The 19,136-nt window shown below is 48.7% G+C and overlaps 1 protein-coding gene across 3 annotated transcripts in view; it reads left to right on the forward strand.

Annotated features, from left to right (window-relative positions):
• Positions 1-19,136, forward strand: part of Tex2 (testis expressed 2) — a 114,179-nt gene that overhangs the window by 39,405 nt on the left and 55,638 nt on the right. For all 3 annotated transcript variants that reach the window (XM_052195055.1, XM_052195054.1, XM_052195056.1), the window contains exon 2: positions 5,916-7,569. In XM_052195055.1, coding sequence (XP_052051015.1) covers positions 5,941-7,569 — 1,629 coding nt within the window. In that variant the 5' untranslated portion in view covers positions 5,916-5,940. The remainder of the gene's footprint in view (positions 1-5,915; positions 7,570-19,136) is intronic.

The following is a 19,136-nucleotide window of genomic DNA, read 5'->3' on the forward strand; positions in this document are numbered from 1 at the left end:
GAAGGAACGAATGAACGAACAAACTAACAAAGAACAAACAATAGCCACTACCTACCTTCTGTCTGTCCCAATAAGAGAGGACCAGGCAGATGTTACCGGTAACATAGTACCCAGGTTTGTGGGGCTTTGGTTGTTGGAAGCCAGTATTGATAAAAATACAGCTGGAGGCAGGAAGGGAAGTTATTATCAGATTAGAAAATTGTAAAGACAAAAGCCAATTTCAGAGCAGTTATTAGCTGTTAATAAATGCCACAGTGTCTTGAAATTGCTCTTCCTTTCTCATTGTCCAGTCTGACTTACTGTCAATTGGCTTTTCATGGCTTAATTAATGAGGCGAGCCCTTTTGGGGCATTTAGAAAGGAGATCCATTCATTGATGTTTGGTGTTCCTACTGTCAGCCCACTGGACGGCCTGTGGAGCTTGAGGGAAGGCAGCCGCCTCCTGTCGGGAGTCTTTGGTGACTTGTTCTATTGAAGCCGTTGACTCGTTCTCTGTGGGTAGCATAGGGAGAAATGCCACATCAAGTCTGGAACATAAACCCTTATTAGAAGCTTCCCCTTTTTAAAATCTACCTTATTTCTCGTTTGTATTTTTTGAAGACAAGGTCTCTATGTAGCTGTGGCTGTCCTGGAACTCGTTCTGTGGGTCAGACTGGCCTCAAACTCACAAAGATCTGGCTGCCTCTGCCTCCTGAGTTCTGGCGTTAAAAGCATGCAGTACCACACCCAGCTCAGCTTTCCCGCTTACCGAGAGATGAGCGTCTTTTCAGGGACAGTGGCTCTAATGGAGCCGCACAGCCAGGACCTGGGGAAAGGCCGTCAGCAGAGCAGGCAGACCTGCTTGCCAGGCCTGTGGCTGCCGAGGCCAGGCTCACAGAGCATCCGTTTGCAGCTCGCTTTTGTTTCCCCTCAGATATTCGGGAGCACAAATACCTGCATCCCTCACCTCAGCAGCCGGCCTCACTGGAGGAGCTGCTAGAGAACAACTGAAGGTTGTGTGATGGCTCCTGTTTGCCTGTGAGTCTCGTCTCATGAGGCGGCTGTGGCTGGCCTGCCTCAGCCTCCACAGTGCTGGGGTCAATCAGAGCCACCTCACCCGGCTTTGTGAGGTTTCTCAGCACACATGCAGCGATGCACATGTGGAGGCCAGAAGACACCTTCTGGATTGGTTCTCCTTTTCCTCCGTGTGGGCTCCTGGGATCGAACTCAGGTCCTCAGGCTTGCTGGAAAGCGTCCTTGCTCCCCAAGCCCTGTGCTTGCCCTTGAGAGGAAAATTCTGATCCTGAAGTGTCCCAGATGTTTTCCCTGGACTTTTCCTCTTGACCTGTGCTTTCCCTGTGTTTCTTCTTCTTGAGCAGATCTTGTAACGAAGCCAAAGAGCATTCTGGGTAATGGAGGAGGGTGACACATTTCAGATACTCAGGACAGAAGCATTTAGAGTCGGCCCCAGCACTGAATTCCCTCTTTAATAATGCGTTTTCATTTCGTAAGGAAGGACGACAAACCACCTAATGGCGGCCTTGCTTACCTCCCTGCAGCAAGCTCAACAGTGTTACACGGCACTGATCTTATTTTACAGCTGCTGAGCCTGAGAGATGACAGGATTTCCCTCTCTAGGACAACCATGACAGGAGGAGAGAGGACAGGTTACCATCTGACTCACACACACACACACACACACACACACACATAAATAAAATCTAAAAAGAAAAGAGATTGCCAATTTCCCGGGATCAGCCCTGCATTGGAGAGGGAATGTCTCTATGGTCGTTTCTAGAGTTTCCTCTTCCTTAGTCTTTTCCCATTTGTTCCTTGGTCAGTCGCAGAAGTGTCAGCTTCTTCGAGGATGTAAATGTCTCTGTATATTGCGTTCATTGCCAACAGGGTAGTGGCCCTGAGAATGGATCAGCCTTCACGTCAGACACCAGACTCTGCCCCCCCCCCCCCCCACCCCTTGCCTCTGAGCCCCTTCCAGGGCTGCACACAGTCTGCAGCACACTGTGATCACATCAGAGTCGCTTAAACAGATCACTGGCAGGATACTGTCCCCAAGGGACCCTGGTGACAAGGTTAGTTTTCGAATCTAAGGGCGCACGTCACACCTGATGGAGAGGTCAGTGCGAGGCTCCAGCCCTGAGTCTGCTGGTGGCTTTGGCAGAGAAGAGTGGGAACTGTAATCTGCGCTGGCATTTCAGCTCCTGGGGCTGAAGGCCCTGCGTTCTGGGCCTGAGTGTAATTGGATTTCAGCAGCAGAGGGCAAGTGGCTTGGCATTGTTTTATGGCGCTAGACTGTGGACTGGATAAGGAGGCCTTTCATTTCTCAGTGCGCCTGGTCACGTGCAGCTGGTTCAAAACTGACTTCCTGGCTCCACTGTGATGGAGCACAGAGGATAGCTACTGTGGCCAGAACACAGTAAGACAGAGAGCTGTTTGCTGCTGAGGGAAAGGGTGTTCAGTCCAAAATGTAGATGGCCACACCCAACCGGTCCTCTCGGGGCCGAGTGGTACCAGGAAGACCGCACCATGTCCCATGTCTCTTGGCTGCACTTTGCTACTTGCCCGGGTAAAGTCAGCTCTGTGGTCCTTGGAGCTACCTACCATAAGGCGCAAGAAGTGGCTTAGCGGAGACCTGTGGAGAGGTCTGGAACCCAAACCCTGGCCTGGTTCTGGCATACTCAAGTTACCAGTGATTCGGGGCTCCCACAGTGGGAGGAAATGGAGTCCCTGGGCATGAGCTCCAGGGAGCACAGGCTGATCCTGGCAGACTGGCACTTTGATCCCACTAAGCCGTGAGCACAAGTCCAGGTCCATCCTGTCAGAACCAAGAGGCCCACAGGCATCCTTGTGTGTAAAGAAGGGCCGTGGTGCCCCAGCCTCTCCTAGCTTGCTCTGTGAGATGAAGAGGTGGAGCCAGGCTTTGTCAGTGTTTGCAATGGACCTCTGCCGCTCTGAGGCTTGGCTAGACTGCCTGCCGCATCTGGTGGCCTGGCATCTGCCTCTCTATGGGTCCTGTCTCATGCCTTCTTGACTGATAGGGACTTGGGGGCAGATTGATCAGAAACCATCAGGAGTCCCTTTCAGTTGGCAGGTCCTGGGCCCCTGACTCTCTGGAAGTTGGTCCCTGGTGGCCGCTATACAAACAGCAGTTTTTTCAGCGGTGCCTGCTTTGGCTCTAAGATCTGACCTGGTTGATGAGAGCAGAGACTCCAGGGATGTTTCACCCATGGCCTTGGGCTTCGCCTAGCCAGACCTTCTGCCCCAGCAAGGCCTCTTCACTTCTGTCTTGTGTACTAGGAGACCAGCTTAACCATTCAGCCTTAAAATAGTGTGCCTCATCCCCAACACGTGCCTAGAGTCTCCTTCACTTGGTAGCCACTGTTTCCTACGAAGCAGCCTCAGAACGACAGCCATGGACTACCCTTGGTGTTGTCACAACAGCTGGGAATTAGCCAGCACAAAACTTTCTTTTAAAACCACTCCTACAATTTTCCTTTAGAACTACCCCTGTGAGGGGCAGGAGAGACAGCTCAGAGGTTAAGAGATCACATAGAACCTAGTTTCAGTTCTCAGCATCCACACTGTAAGGTGAAATACAAATGCCTGTGTGTCCAGCCATGGGGTATCGATGCTTCTGGCCTTCTTGGGTACTCACATGAATATACACATATCATGTGTGCACATAACCACACATATACATATAGTTGAAATCTAGGAAGAATTACTAGATTAATATGTACTTGATGAATGCATATAAACCTGGGTGACCATTGAATGGACTGAGCTGTTTCTCATTTTTCTGTTGCTATTTTGTCTGGTTTTCTTTTTAACCCACAGACACATTGACATAAAGGTAGCAGGGAAGAGCTGGGCCTGCCTTCAATCCCAGTGCTTGGGAGGCAGAGCTGTATCTCTGTAGATTCAAGTTCAGTGTGTCTACGTTATGAATTCCAGGCTAGCCAGGACTACAATAGCGGGACCCTGTCTCTAAAGAAAACAAACCAGGGAAGGATTGTCCTGACCTGCAGTGTTCTGGACTGCAGGAGGAATTTCCCAACTGGTGCCCTTTGCTGGGTGTAGGTTGTATATCTGGCTAATGGAACATATTCTCTCTTCCTGTATTCAGCCCCAGTCAGAGAGCCTGCAGGTCACAGAAGAACGTGGGCAAAACTCTGATTGAAAGGCTTGATGCAAGTAATTTCTCTGAGATTTGGTGGCGGAAATGTGTTCATGGGGTATCTGGGCCCCGACTCTGCTGCTCTTTCTGTCGTTGGCAAATTCCCTCGCTCTGGTGATGTAGGAGTACGGTGTCCCACACCTGCCACCCCAGGTTCCATCTGTGCTCTTGTTGGTAGTATCAGTTGCTGGCACATTGAACCAGGAGTGTTTTAGAGGACCTAAGTGTCAGAATAAGTGGGCAAGTGAGTGGTGCAGTATTGATGGTCTCTGGAAGGCTGCAGCTTCCCTGTATGTGGGGCTGGGTTGTGTATAGTCACCTGTGAGCGTGAACAACTAGGATTTAACATTGGGGAAATACCCTAGACCCATTTTGCAGATAATACTGAGACTGAGAGGTTGTAGCTTGCTTGAGTTGTAACTTATTTGAACTCCACAGAGTTAGCTGGGGACGGAGTAAGTCCAGGAAGCTCTGTGGCCCTGTCCAAGGCAGATGCCCTTCCTCTCACTCGCGAAGCCTCTCTAGGACCTGAGGTCACCTCCCTCCCTCCCTGACCTCTGTAGCAGAGAACAGCTCTAGGGAGCCAGCCACAGCAGGCACATGTTAGTCTTCATGCCCTGTCTTAATCTTCTGCCCATGCCCATCCTGCCTCTCCTACCCACCAGTTCAGAGAACAGAGAAGGTGTCCCGTGCTTCACCCTGCCTGGCCTTGTGGCCTCAGAACTCCTGATGTCTGCCCCACATCCTGGCTCTTCTGGTGGCGTAGAGGCCTGGCATGATGCCTTGTGCCCTGCGAGTTGACTGTAATTAGCCCAGCTGTGGGGATCACCACTGTCTCTAGCGTGTAAGAGGTTCAAGGCTGAGGCAGGAGGATCATGCTGGCTTGAGCCGCACAGTCAGCTGCACAGTGGTGTAAGACGCCATGACTGACGACACAGGTGAACTGGGCAGTATCTGTTTGGTGGCAGCTCTCCAGGGGTCTGCCTCCCTTCCACCTGGCTGTCAGGCTCCGGAAGGGCAGAGCGCCTGTCCCCCGTGCCTTCCCGTGGCACTCAGTGGCTTCCATGCTGTAGGCTACCTCGCCTACACGTGGCTCTCTGTCACGTGAGTGATGGGTCCAGTTCTGAGCCGCTGCTTGCTTATGAGAGGCCTCAGTACCCTGGCTGGATGGCACTCGCCATGTAAGAACAACGACAGGTCATGACAGTTTCTAGGTTTTCCTATGTGGCTGTTCTGCCACTTACTACGAGGTGGCAGAACGATGTGGCCACTGTGGGAGACTTGAGGTCCATTGTCAGGGCTGCTGTGAGCCTGCACTAGAAGCAGGGACCACAGTCTTGGGTTAGCTTTTCACAGCCAGAACACTACTGGTGAAATTTTTATCTCAAGATCCTTAAACTCACCCGGGTGCTTCATTTTGGCTTTGTAGTAGAGAGGGTTGCTGATAGAAATGAGCCAGTTAAAGGGGAGGGAGTGGTTATTCAACAGTTGTGAGCGAGACAGATTGTTGGCATTTAGAATGCTGGTGTGTGGTTTGCTCATAAAAGAGAATGCCTTGATAGAATTTATCTTGTGAAAATTAAACCATTAAGCCTTCCAGAGTGTGACGCTATGGCCATCTGCCATGTAAAAGCATAATCGCTATCTAAACTGAGCTTCGTCTAGGCTTGGCGCTGCCCATGGCCCGGTCACCTGTGGAGAAGCCTCTCTCTGACTTGTTCTTTCTTTGCTGTTTTTTCCAGAGCCTGAGCCCTTGCAAAGCCGGCGATGACAAGTCTGAATGGTCGTCATGCCGAGAAAACCACGGACATGCCAAAACCTTCGGCCCCCAAAGTGCACGTGCAGAGGTCCGCGTCCCGAGACACCATCGCCATCCATTTCTCGGCATCCGGGGAGGAGGAGGAGGAAGAGGAGGAGGAGTTCAGGGGCTACCTGGAGGAGGGGCTAGATGACCAAAGCATTGTCACAGGCCTCGAAGCCAAGGAGGACCTGTATCTTGAACCCCAGGGTGGCCATGACCCTGCAGGCCCTGCTGTCAGGACGGCCCCGGCAGATGGGCTGTCTGTGTCAGAGACCCCTGCCATTTTGCCCGTCTCTGAGGACACTGTGAAGCTTCTGCAGTCCCCTGCCCCAGTGCTGCAGGTATTAAGTCCAGTGCCACTGGCTCTGTCTCCAGGGTCGTCCTCATCCGGGCCTTTAGCTAGCTCTCCCAGCGTGTCGTCCCTTTCTGAGCAGAAAACCAGTTCTTCGTCTCCACTGTCTTCTCCTTCCAAGTCTCCTGTGCTGTCATCCAGTGCCTCATCCTCCGCCCTCTCTAGCGCAAAGCCCTTCATGAGTCTGGTGAAGTCCCTGTCAACCGAGGTGGAGCCAAAAGAATCCCCCCACCCCCCACGGCACAGGCACTTGATGAAGACTCTGGTCAAGTCTCTGTCCACAGACACTTCCCGGCAGGAGTCAGACACCGTGTCCTATAAGCCCCCCGACTCCAAACTCAACCTGCACCTGTTCAAACAGTTCACACAGCCACGAAACACGGGTGGAGACTCCAAGACCGCGCCTTCTTCCCCCCTGACTTCTCCTTCTGACACTCGCTCCTTTTTTAAAGTGCCCGAAATGGAGGCAAAAATCGAAGACACTAAGCGACGCCTCTCTGAAGTCATCTATGAACCCTTCCAGCTGCTCAGCAAGATCATCGGGGAGGAGAGCAGTGGCCACAGGCCCAAAGCCTTATCGTCAAGTGCTTCAGAACTCTCCAACCTGTCCAGCTTGAATGGGCACTTGGAAAGCAATAACTACAGCATCAAGGAGGAGGAGGGGGACTCGGAGGGGGACGGCTATGGCAGCGACTCCAACACCCCCAGGAGCGACCACCTGAAGCCCTCCGAGGATGCCTCGAAGGACGTGGAGCCCAAGAGTTCCCAGCCGAGTGGTCTGAAGACAAGTTCCCTGGTTCTGGAGAAATGTTCTCTGTCTGCTCTGGTGAGCAAGGAGGATGAGGAATTCTGTGAACTGTATACTGAGGACTTTGAGCTGGAGACTGAGGGCGAGGGGAGACTCGATAAGCCCCTCGATATCCCCCTCAAGACAGAGGTGCTTGCCAGTGACGGCAGTGGGGCACTGGAGAGCGAGGAGGAGGAGGACTCGGCCACCGAGCACCAGGAGCTACCTGTGAAGACCCTCGGCTTCTTCATAATGTGTGTCTACGCGTACCTCATCCTCCCCCTCCCCCACTACGTGAGTGGGCTCCTCTTGGGCGTCGGCCTTGGCTTCATGACCGCCGTTTGCATGATTTGGTTCTTTACACCACCAAGTGCTCACAAATACCACAGATCACACAAAGCCCTGCGACACCGGAACACACGATCCCTGGACATCAAGGAGCCCGAAATACTAAAGGTAAGCTTCCCTCCGACTGATGGCTAAGTGAGCTAATGGCTAACGGTGTCTGAATCAGGGGCGTGTGCGTGCATGTGTGTGGGCATCCGATGCCATTACAGATGGTTGTGAGCCACCATGTGGTTGCAGGAAATTGAACTCAGGACCTCTGGAAGAGCAGACAGTGCTCTTAACCACTGAGCCTCTCTCTAGCCCATCAGGGGTGTTTTTAAGACTTTGGATATCTCTGTTATCCAGGAACCCAAACAGTTCACCTAGAAACCTTGTGTGTAGAGCAGGTTTACCTACTTACCAGGCAGCTTTGAAGCTGTCCACGGCCCCAGAGAGCCACACTTCTAGCCAGTTCCAATTAGGCTGCCCTTCAGCTTGCCAGGTACTTGCCATATTTTGAGGATCTGTCACAGCTGAATGTTAGGATTCTATATTCTATATTTTTCAGACAGTTTCACTATGTAGCCCTGGCTGTCCTGGAATTTTCTGTGTAGGCCAGGCTAGCCTTGCACTCAGAGATCTGCCCGCCTCTGCCTACCAACTGCTGGAATAAAGGGACGTGGCACCATGTCTAGAAGAATCCTGCTGGGATTCTATCGATTTGGAGATCTGGCATCAGGTTCAATGCTAATGGAACTGAAGGAAAGGGCCAAGAGGAAAGAGACCAGTTACTGTCACTTGAAGGCACTTGCTGCTAGTCCCTCTCTATGCACAGTGAGACATGGGGTGAGGAAAAATGTCATCTTTCTATGAACGCCATGTGCCAGGCTCTGGGCTCCTGGGGTGGGGCTCATGAGATCATCTTTTAGAATGAATGTATTAGTTTCTCTTTATTTCTCCATATTTACATTTTTCTGGCCATTGTGTGTACTTCACAAGATTTTTTTTAGTGTAAAGCTATGGTTGTCACCCAGCATGATGGTGGCACATGTCTGTAATCTCTGCCTTTGGAAGGCAGAGGGCAGGCAGCCAGCCTGGTCTAGATGGTGAGTCCAGGACACAGCTGTATAATGAGACCATCTCAGAACAAAGCAAAACAACATCAGGCAGTTGGGGCTGGAGAGCTGCGGTTGAGAGCAGGAGCCGCTCCTGTAGAATGCTTGAGTTTTATCCAAGTGCCCGTGCCCGGCAGCTCACAACTGCCCTTAACGTCAGCTCCAGGGGATCCCAGGTGTCTGGCCTCCAAACACACCTGACACACATGTGTGTACACCCACCCACCCACATATAGACACATCATTTTTTAAATTTTAAACTTTAAAAGTGTAATTGTCATTGATATAGTTTCTGAGTTATTAGTATATATAGTGTTCAATATAGTATATATTGAACCATTTAAAGGTCACTGCAGTATAATAGTTGTCAAGGTCAATGACAGGATCCCTTTTGGCTTTAAATATTTCCAGGTTTTTTTGTTGTTGTTGTTGTTTTGTTTTTGTTTGTTTGTTTGTTTGTTTGGGGTTTTTTTTGCTTTTTTTGAGACAGGGTTTCTCTGTGTAGCTCCTGCTGTCCTGGAACTCACTCTGTAGACCAGGCTGGCCTCGAACTCAGAAATCTGCCTCTACCTCCCAAGTGCTGGGATTAAAGGCGTGCACCACCACCGCCCAGCTAAATATTTCCAGTTTTATATACTGGGAGGCAGGGACTCTGTTCGTCCCATGTTTTTGAGCCCAGCTGACTCCCCCCACCTCCCTTGCCACCCTTGCCTCTTCTGTGGCACATCTCTGCAGAAAAAGCCTGTGCCTAGACTCTCTGAGAGCCGTTGCTGCTGCCCTCACAGGTGTTCACAACAGATTCTGTCTTTTTGGAATAGTTTCGAACATTATTGATCATAACCTTTAGCTCTCTCCAAGTTACAAGCTTATTTAGTCTCTGTTAAATTTCTAGATTTTTTCCTCCTCCCTTCTATCTAAATAATACTCTGAAAATGACAACATGATCTCTCTTTATTGAAATAGAAAAAACAAAAACAACAGCAAAAAAACAAAAACAAAAACAAACAAGCAAACCCCAGACAGCTATAGCTGCAGTGGCGGGGGTTGGGGGTGGGGGGTTGGGGGGTGGGGAGGTGGGGGATCTCTGCAGGATTCTGTTTGTTTTCTAGGTTCTTTACCGTCCATCCTTAGCCCCAAGGAAAACACAGGAAACTCAAAGGAAAAAATCCTTGTCAAGCCCATGCTGGGTGTGTCATCTGGTGCTGGTCTGGTCTGGAGTGTAGTGTCAATGTCACACAGCAGACTTACCTACTCTTTGTCACCTACGTGATCACGTGTGCTACAGTCTGACCTCTTTACGCTTCCCCACAGTTTGCTGTGAGACTGTTTCTTTTTTGAAGGGAAGCTGGTGTTGGCTCCTGAGGATGTGACACCCTTAGCATAGCAGAGCAACAGTGACTCATGCAAGGTGGCCCACTCTCCAAAGGGTGATGCTGTGACCACCTGACTTACACGCTCTAAGTGACCTAGTGCTAACTTTAGCCAAAAAAAAAAAAAAAAAGTGCTTATGTCAATTCTAGAGCTACTGACTGATGGAGACATTTGTCCCAGGAAGATTTTAACTTTAATACTACAGACAGCTCATTTGAAATGTAAATAAAAAATATATCGAATAAAATTAAAAAAAAAATACTACAGACAGCTCAGTGTTGATCTAGTCAACTGTGAATTGACAGTTACCATCTATCTACCCAAAGGGTGACATTGCAGTGCTATTTAAATGTCACCACAGTTAGCTTGCTTTAATCCAGTGAGTGGGACAGTAAAGCAGGGTGTGGGTGTGGGAATGTTGTCTCATTTGAACTGTATCACAACCCTGTTCAGTCCGGGTATGTGCTTGTGAGGAAAGGGAGGCCCAGAGACTGTCCCTCGTCCACAGCCATGCGGTCAGGTGGTGGTTTAGCTGTGTTCTGTCGCTAATGATGTAATGCCCCAGGCTGGGAAATTAGAAAAGAGTGCCAGGTTTAATCGCATCCACTTGTAATTTCAGCATCTGGGAGGCAGAGGCAGGGTGCTTGTAAGTTTGAGAGCAGCCTGGGCTGTACTCTAAGACCCTGTCTCAAAAAAAACAAAAGCTGTTCTTTTGGCTCATGGTTCTAGCCAAAGTTGAGGGGTTTATCTGGTAAAGGCTGTCTTCCTGGCAGACTGCTGAGGCACATGGGGTATCCTAGCTGGTGACAGTGACACTGTGAGCATATGTTCTCTGCCTTTCTGTCTTTTTTCTTGGGCTCCCACCCTGGTGGCAATGATGTTTAGAAAGTGGGGACACCAGGAGCTAGAGCGGTGGCTCAGTAATGGGTGCTCCCACAGAGTTCCCAGACCCGCATGGGAACTCACAGCCATTTGTAACTCCAATCCCAGGGGATCTATTGCTCTCTTCCATCCTCTGAGGGCACTAGGCGTCCCACCTATGCAGACAAAACACCTATACACATAATGAACACAATAAATACATCGTTTAAAATTAAACGTAGAGAAGGAACCCTGCTGTTGGTTAGAAGAGTTTGGTGTTTACTGTGTGACATTCTCCTCCTCCCCCAAGGAGGGGGGATCATTTTTATAGATATGGTGCTTGAAGACACTTGTCAACAGTGACAACATTTAGGACACAAATGTAATAAGGAAAAAGAAGTGCCTTGAGTCAGCCTTGGCCATCTGTCTTGTGTTCTCACTGGACTTATGGGACCATGGGAGCCTGTCTCCTGAACGCATCCCAGCCAAATATGGGTGTCGTAGGCCGGTGGGTGGCCCCCTGTCCTAGTCGATTCAGGGCCCTGAGCTTTTGCTATCCTGTTCTTCCACCTAGGGCTCAGCCTGATTCTTAAAGGATAGTAAATAGCTTAGGCTTATGGGCAGTATAGTCGCTGTAGTAGAGGAACAGCGGCAGATAGCAGAGCAATGGGTGGTGGTGTGCCCGGTTGCCAAGCTCTGTCATAGGTTAACAAGTTCTTTCCTGCAGTGCTTTGGCAGAAAGGAAAAGCATGCCTGCTTAGATGTCTAGACCCACAAGTGTCATCTTGCAGCCTTCCATACTCTGCTGGGTGAGTTGATTTACACAGGACTGTAAAATGAAAGGGCCTTGGCCGGCGGCTCTCCTCTCACCTGATCGGACTTCCTAGCTGTAGTCGAGAGCTGTTGTCCCGCTTCCACCATGCTCTGTGTGCCTCGTGAAGGGAGGGAGGGAGGATTTGTTTGGATCACACAGCACCACACAGGAAAGGGACTTGTGCTAGAAGTGGATGGGGCCAGGCTATAAATGGCAAGCCTGGTCCCTAAGGCCTACGCCAGCCAGCGAAGGCCTACGCCAGCCAGCTAAGCCCAGTCCTTTTGTGCTTCCAGCTCTGTGCCTGTGATGTGGTACAGGAGCCCGCCGCTGGTTTCTCTATAAACAGGCCTATTGCCATGGTTTGATCATGGTTTGCTCCCACTGAAATGCAGGTTGAAATGCAATTTTCAGTGTAACTGAAATCATTAGAAGCTGGGCATGCCTGTAGTCCCAGCACTTGAAGCCCTAGGAAGGCAGAGGCAATCGGATATCTGGGTTCTAGGCTAGCCTGCTCTATAGAGCAAGTTCCAGAACATCCAGGGCTAAAGATCATTCTAAATACATAAGAGGTAGGAAGGAAGGTAGGAGATTGGATTGAAAGGCAGAGGTAGGAAGTTCAAGGCCAACCTGAGCTACAAGGAGAGTTCTAGGCCAGGCTAGACAAACAGCAGGGCATGAATGTTGCTGCTGTAGGAGTGGCTGGTTGTCAGGAGAGCAGGCTGCTCCACAGCCAGCAGGTGTGGCCCCTGTTGTCTCTGGAGCAGCTGTCTGTCTTCTTCGTGAGCCTGTCCCCCCTTTCTTACTCTTGGGTGGAGTAGCACCTGCTTCCCTGCCCTGGGAGCTGAAGAGGTGTGACATGATCTTGGACTTTACTTCTGCAACTAAGTAAATTTGTTCTTTAAAAAGTGCCCTGGTGCAGCCACCCTGTGATCCCAGCTGCTTAGGCTAAGGTAAGAGGATTCAGTTTTAAGGCCGACCTGGGCTACAAAGTGGATTTGAGATCAGTTTTGATAACTTAGAAAAAGACCTGTATGCCAGAGGGCCCTAGATGCGGGCTCAATACCACAATGGCAAACATAGGATGAATAAATAAATTACGCAAATTGAATATTTTCTTGATAGTAACTGAAACAGATTAAGACATCTTTGAGCCTGTGTCTGGTGAGCAGACATATCTACTTTGAATAGTTTGATTTGAGCTATGAATTAGCTGATTTGTGCTCTTTTCCGTGTGTGTGATACTAATTAGCTTCTGTAGAGAATGAAGTGATGTAAATCTTGAGCACAAGTATGAAAACTTAGAACACCCCCCAAACCTCCCAGTAGGTCATAATACCTGGCATTAAGATCTCTAACACAGATAGATGTCAGTCCCCGGCAATCAGGGATGGGCAACCTCTTGACCCTGCAGAAGGGCTTTGTGATCTATAACGGTGTTTGAGCCGCACTCACAGTTTCCTGGGGCTCACTGTGAGCCACACTCAACCTACACCCTCGGGGCTATAGGTTGGACACACCTATAAGCCACTTCACCTGTGAACCATGAACCAGCTGAACTGGAGCTGGGTTGCTTAAGACTATTTTAGCACTTGAGGGCTTGAGGCATGAGGACCCAAGTTCAAGGCCAGCTAGGGCTACCTTGGGAAACTCTGTCTCAACAAAAAATAAACAGACTATTGAAGTAAAGCAGATGTTTTGAAGCCTCTGGTTGGTGGAGGTTGTCACAGACAGCAGGAAGTGAGTTAGGAAGGACGGGGTGTCGCTGGTTATTAGCTCTGTGAGCACCTTAGGGACACAGCAGTATCCCTTCTCTGTGATTTCACTTTGTGAGCGGAAAGAGAGAGGAAAGATGTGCTTTCTCTGGGTAAATTTCGAGTCAGATATACACCATTGCCATTGATGCTCAAGCAAGGTGTGGAGCCGGGTGAGCTGGGTGAGCGGGGCAGCTCATGTGCTGCTGAGCCCGACAACTTGGAGCCCACGTGGCAGAGCGGGAGAACCAGCCCTTGCACGTCGTCTTCTGACGTCCCCGTGTACACCTGGTCCTCCACTTACATGAATACACATGCACACAATAAACAAACATGTTCAGGCGCATAGAGGACATGGTGCTATAACAGTGAGCAAGGAGTCACTAATCCAAAAGGCCAATCTGCAGTCAAGTCGCTATTGTTAAAGTCTACTGTGGTTGTTGAGGACCACAATACACCACCATTAGCTAGCCCAACTGGTCATTAGCCATACTGACCGGAGCACAAGCCCTCCTGTGCCTCTGTGAGACCCATGAACTGTCACTAAGGCTACATAACTCCCGGGACCAGAGCGTGCTCATTTTAAAATGTGGGAATCAGGCAAATGAGAAGCAGCTGGTCCAGGGTCCAAGCCGGGCTGCCTCGGCACCCAGCCCAGTGATGCATAAGCATGAAGGCAGGAGCCCTTACCAGACAGGAAGCCTGCTGGGCTGGGTAAGGGAGTGCAAGGCAGCCTCCCGATGCTATGGGCTCCTAGACCCGCATAGTGCAGGTCCCCTCTTTGGCTTCTGGAGTGACCAGCTACATGTCCTGGGCAGGAAGCCCTAGACTAGAGTGTTACCTGGAAGCCTGAGGCCTGTTGTTAGCCCTTAGGATGGCTACTGAGCGTTCCTAACCTAACGGATGTCCGCCTCCTGAGCACACCTGTCACTTGGCCAGGAGGACATTCATTCAGTCCCACTCCTGCGGGCCAACTCTCCTACTTGGTTATAATGAAGAACTCCTCAAAATTCCGGGAGGTTCTTGCATTTATGCCAGAGTGTGACTCAGATGTAGTTTTGAGTTATATGCATGTGCGAGTTCTTATCTGACATAAATTACCAACATGTCGCTTCCAGAGGGAAAGACTGTTAGAAGCTTGGCTAAAATAACATTCATGCCTTTGCAGAGGTTAATGAAGGGGACTTTTGGCAAACCTTTCTTCAGGAGAGTTACATATAATAAAAGGGACAGATTATTTTAATAATTAGGTTCCCTAAAATATAGGCTTGAGTTTTGATATTTAAAAGAATAATTTTGAGCCATGAACAATGGTTCATGCCTGTAGTCCCAACATTCATGAGGCAGGAAAACCAGGAGTTCAGGGCCTAGCTACATCTCAGGTTCAAGGCCAGCCTGGGCTATATTAGACCCTATCTTAAAAATAAAATATCAAATCATAACAACAAACATCAAGCCAGACATGGTGATACCAGCACTTGGGAGACTGAGGGAAGAAGATCTTGAGCAAGAAGCCAAGATGGTCTCAAAAACTCAAAAACTGAGAACTAGAGAATGGCTCAGGGGTTAAGAGCTCTTCCTGCTCTTCAGTTCTCAGCACCCACATCGGACCTCCAACAGTCACCTGTAACTCCAAGAGATCTGACACACTTTTCTGGCCTCTGTGAGCACCTGCATACATTCTGCACACATGTAATGAGCGCGTGCGCACGCGCACACACGCACGCACGCACGCACGCACAGTACATATGCACACATGCTCTTTGTAGGAATTCAGGTGAGGTACTTCTGTGCAGCGGCCTCACATGCACACACGCTCTTTGTATTTTAAAGTTGGTGAAAGGGTGCTGTGTGCAGCATTCTTCCTGAATTCCACAGAATCAATATGGTTAATGGTGACAGGTGATCCCAATATTTGTTTTTTGGACTTTTACTTTTTAACTTGTATTATAAAAACAAGCATATCCACAAGTCGGGAAACATTAATACAGTGATCCCTTCCCATTGTACCCAGTACCCACTGACAGGACCATTTTGGTTTTTCCCTCCCTCCTTCTAACAGTCCATCTTGGTTGGCCTTTAACTAATAGCGTGGCCTACCTCTGGTCCACATAGATCCGCATGCTTCTGCCTCCAGAATGCTGCGATTGAAGGTGCCACCCAGGCTCTTGCCAACTTTCAGCTCACTAATTTACCTTGTGACTGGTCATTCTGTTATTCTGATCCAACACATTGCATCCTAAAAGTTGTTGAGTTCTGGATGGCTATCCTGAGAGCATCCTCTTTGCACTTGTTCTGGGTATCATCAGTGGCGTAAAGAAAGAGACTGTGGGTATTAGGGGTCACTGGCTTCTCAAATTGTGTTTTCCAAATAGTAAGGCATTTACTATGAAAAAAGCCACTTATGTGTTCACCTCCAAGTTGATATTTAATATATAAGAAAAACACAAGCTGGGCATGGTGTTATAGCTGAAATTGTAGCCTGTGGGAAGCTGAGGAAGGAATACTATAAGTTCAAGAAAAGTAAGAATCCATAGTTAGTCACAGGCCTGGACTAAGAGTGAGACCCTATCTAAAATGAACCCTGTCTTCTACCCTTCAGAAGTGAAGAATCCTTTGTAGACCAAAGTGGAAACTTCTAGTATCTTTGGAAAGTTAGTTATGTCAAATAATGCTTTGCTGGGGCACCCGGGTGAAAGGATGTCTTGCTAAAGAAGACACGTGAAAGACTTTTCCTGAAGCAGACACAGGCAAAAGGATGTTTTTGTTTTTTTGTTTTTTTAAAAAAGATTTATTTTATGTATGTGAGTACACTGTAGCTGTCTTCAGACACACCAGAAAAGAGGCATCAGATCCCATTACAGATGGTTGTGAGCCACCATGTGGTTTCCGGGAATTGAACTCAGGACCTCTGGAAGAGCAGTCAGTGCTATTAACTGCTGAGCCATCTCTCCAGCCCCAAAAGGATGTTTTGATATAGCAAACGTGAAAGGACCCATGATGAAGGAGTATAAATATGACCCCACAGACAGTGGGCAACAAGTACTAAGCCATGGTTTGTTTTGCTCCGCCTCACTATTCTTTGTTAAAGGCACACATGTACTGGTTCACCCTACATAGTGTTGTTGAGTTCTACTTGTGGTGATACTGACATTGAGAGAAACTCCTCAAAAACTGCTGTGAGGTTCCTGTGGCACAGTGCTGCTTCCTCAGCCTTGGGCCAGTTGGCAAGCCTTCTGGATTCTTTAGGATTGAACTACAGCTGTTGGTTCGTGTCTGGTGTCTGCATTCTGAAAGGACTGCAGCTGCTGGTTCATGCCTGTTGTCTGCCTGCCTAGAGGACTGGTCTGCAGCTGCTGACTTGGTGTTTGCTACAGAACCAAACTGCTGAGAAAGAAGGTCGAGCTTGCCTCCAAAGAACTATTGCTAATAGGTCCACTTCCCCCATATCCTAATGACTTTTCCACTACCTCTGCTGGGTGGTGGGCTAGAGGAGAGGTTGAAAAAAAACTTATGCCTACAGTAGACTGATCTTACTGTATGGTCATTAGCCTTTCAGGACAAGTTTGCTGTAACCCAAAGTTATTCCAGTTATTCCACATGAGTGTGTGTGTGTTTTGTATGTGTTATATGTTTAGTGTGAGTATTGTATGTGTATTCAGTGTGTGAGTGTGTTAAGTATGTATGTGTTGAGCATGAGTGTGTGTTAAGTGTATGTATATGTGTGTGCTGAGTGTATGTATATGTACTGTGCACACACACATGCAGATGTGCTCAGTGTTAGAGACCAGGCACTGTTCTTAGCTCTCTGCTTTGTTTTGCAGCTTCTCTTAGTATTGTCCAATAGGTTGCTGATAATACTATCAAGAAGAAAATATTAGCTTTTAGTTTTTATTTGTATTTTTGCTCTTTCTAGGCAAGAAAGTGACTAAGCTTTGTGATAGTTAACATATAGATGATCATATATATTTATATTGACCTTTGGCCATAAACATCAGAAATTACCTATTTGATCTTGAAATGCAGATTTATATCCATTATTACTAACTGGAAGTGTCACTCTGAAAACATATATGGTGCCTTCAGTTGTCATCTAAAGATAGGATGTGGAGGGGCAGGGGAAATATCTCAGTCAGTAAAGCACTCACTTCACAAGCTGATGACTTCATATCTGCAGAACCCAGGTAAAGGTGTGAGGAGAGAATGGACTGGAGCTGATGGACAAAAGGCTAGTTCTGTCCTCTTGCTCAGCTCTCTTCCTTCTCTTCTTTAAGGTAGATAGGGTTGGCAGGTATTCAGAACCTGCTTGGCTAATAGGACGGGCAATCTGGAAAGCTTGGGGCTACTTTGTTACTTGTTTGCTGATCTATTATTAACAAGCCAGTGTTGAAGTTATGTGATCTGATGTTTATTGTGTATGAATATAAAGAGGGCCTTGCTTATCTCAGTGGTTCATCTGAGATTTAATTTGTTTGCCTAATTTTAGAGTTTCTTATCTTCTACACTATTGCACTCTGCCCGAGCATTATAATTTAAACTGCATCACAATTAAAAACTCCCCTGAGCTTGGGAGGTATTCCTGGAAAGGATAAAAGGCTCAGATAATGGTCTTGTCCCACAGTTTGTGGCTTAGCTGTGACCCAGGTGACCTTGAAGCAGCCAGGGGGGATGTGGACAGTATTGATGCTGTCCCTTCCCTCTGCTAATGGACCCTTCCTCATTCTCTGGAGTGTCTTGGGTAGTGTGATTTTAAATATTGGCTGTCTGCTTGAGGCTATCATTCATAATCTGAATTTTGTGTCTGCAGGTTTGCTTTGTCTCTTCTTGGATAAAGTTAAATCCGTGCCAAAGTTGTCTCTTGTTCTCTAACCCTAGGATCTTTGATGGCCTTTTATTAGGTGACTCCGGTTCCCTAGTGTCAATAAAGCAAACGGGGCTAAACTCAAGTTTAAGTAGAAAGTCCTGTTTGTGTGGCATTTGTGGGCAAATGAAGTTCGGCCACCTGTGTGGGCATTCCAGAGGTGTCAGCAGCCGTGCCTCGGGCCCTGGCTTCAGTGTTTTTCTCTGGAGCTTCTGTTTTGGTAGATGAAGGGATGAGCAGGGATCTGAGTGACAGCAAGTCCGCATGCCAGCGCAGCCACGGGGCAAAAACCTGCTGCAGTGTCACTGCTGTCACCAGGCGTCACACTGAGGACTTGCATTGCTTCCTGGGGCCAGAGGTTCGGCTCTTTCCTCTGGCCAGCCCGGCCTCCGACTGAGCTCAGAGCTCTGGCCTTCAACTCCTCCTTGGCACTGTGATTGGGACGGAGCACAATACGATAGTAGCTCCTCCAGACTTTATTATTTTGCAAAAGGTTAATTGTAGCTTTTAATCTCTCCCAAGATTAAGTGGGCCTCTTTATAGATTGTGGTTTGTAGTTCCAGCCAAACGTGGCTTCTGAGTCCAGCAGAGAATTGAAGAGAAACCCCTGACCTTTTCTAAACGCTGTCCCAGGTCCAGACTGCAGGCCAGACAGCTGCCGCCTGTGACTGGCCATTGTTCCAGTGGCACGCAAGGTCTCCATTTAAACAGTTCCAGGTTCAGAAAGAAGCAAGGCTCGTGTGACATGTCACTGGTGTGTAAGGAATGATGGCAGGAGGCTATTGGAGTGTGGCGCTCCTGTGTGGGCTCTTAATGTCTGCTCCCACCCTATAGCAGAACGAAGCTGGAGAAGTACCCAGAACGTATGCACAGGGGACAGTGGGGAAGGGGGCAGCATGGGGGGCCGTGCCACTCTGAGCGCT

Source organism: Apodemus sylvaticus, chromosome 10, assembly GCF_947179515.1.
Source record: "Apodemus sylvaticus chromosome 10, mApoSyl1.1, whole genome shotgun sequence".
Classification (NCBI taxonomy): domain Eukaryota; kingdom Metazoa; phylum Chordata; class Mammalia; order Rodentia; family Muridae; genus Apodemus; species Apodemus sylvaticus.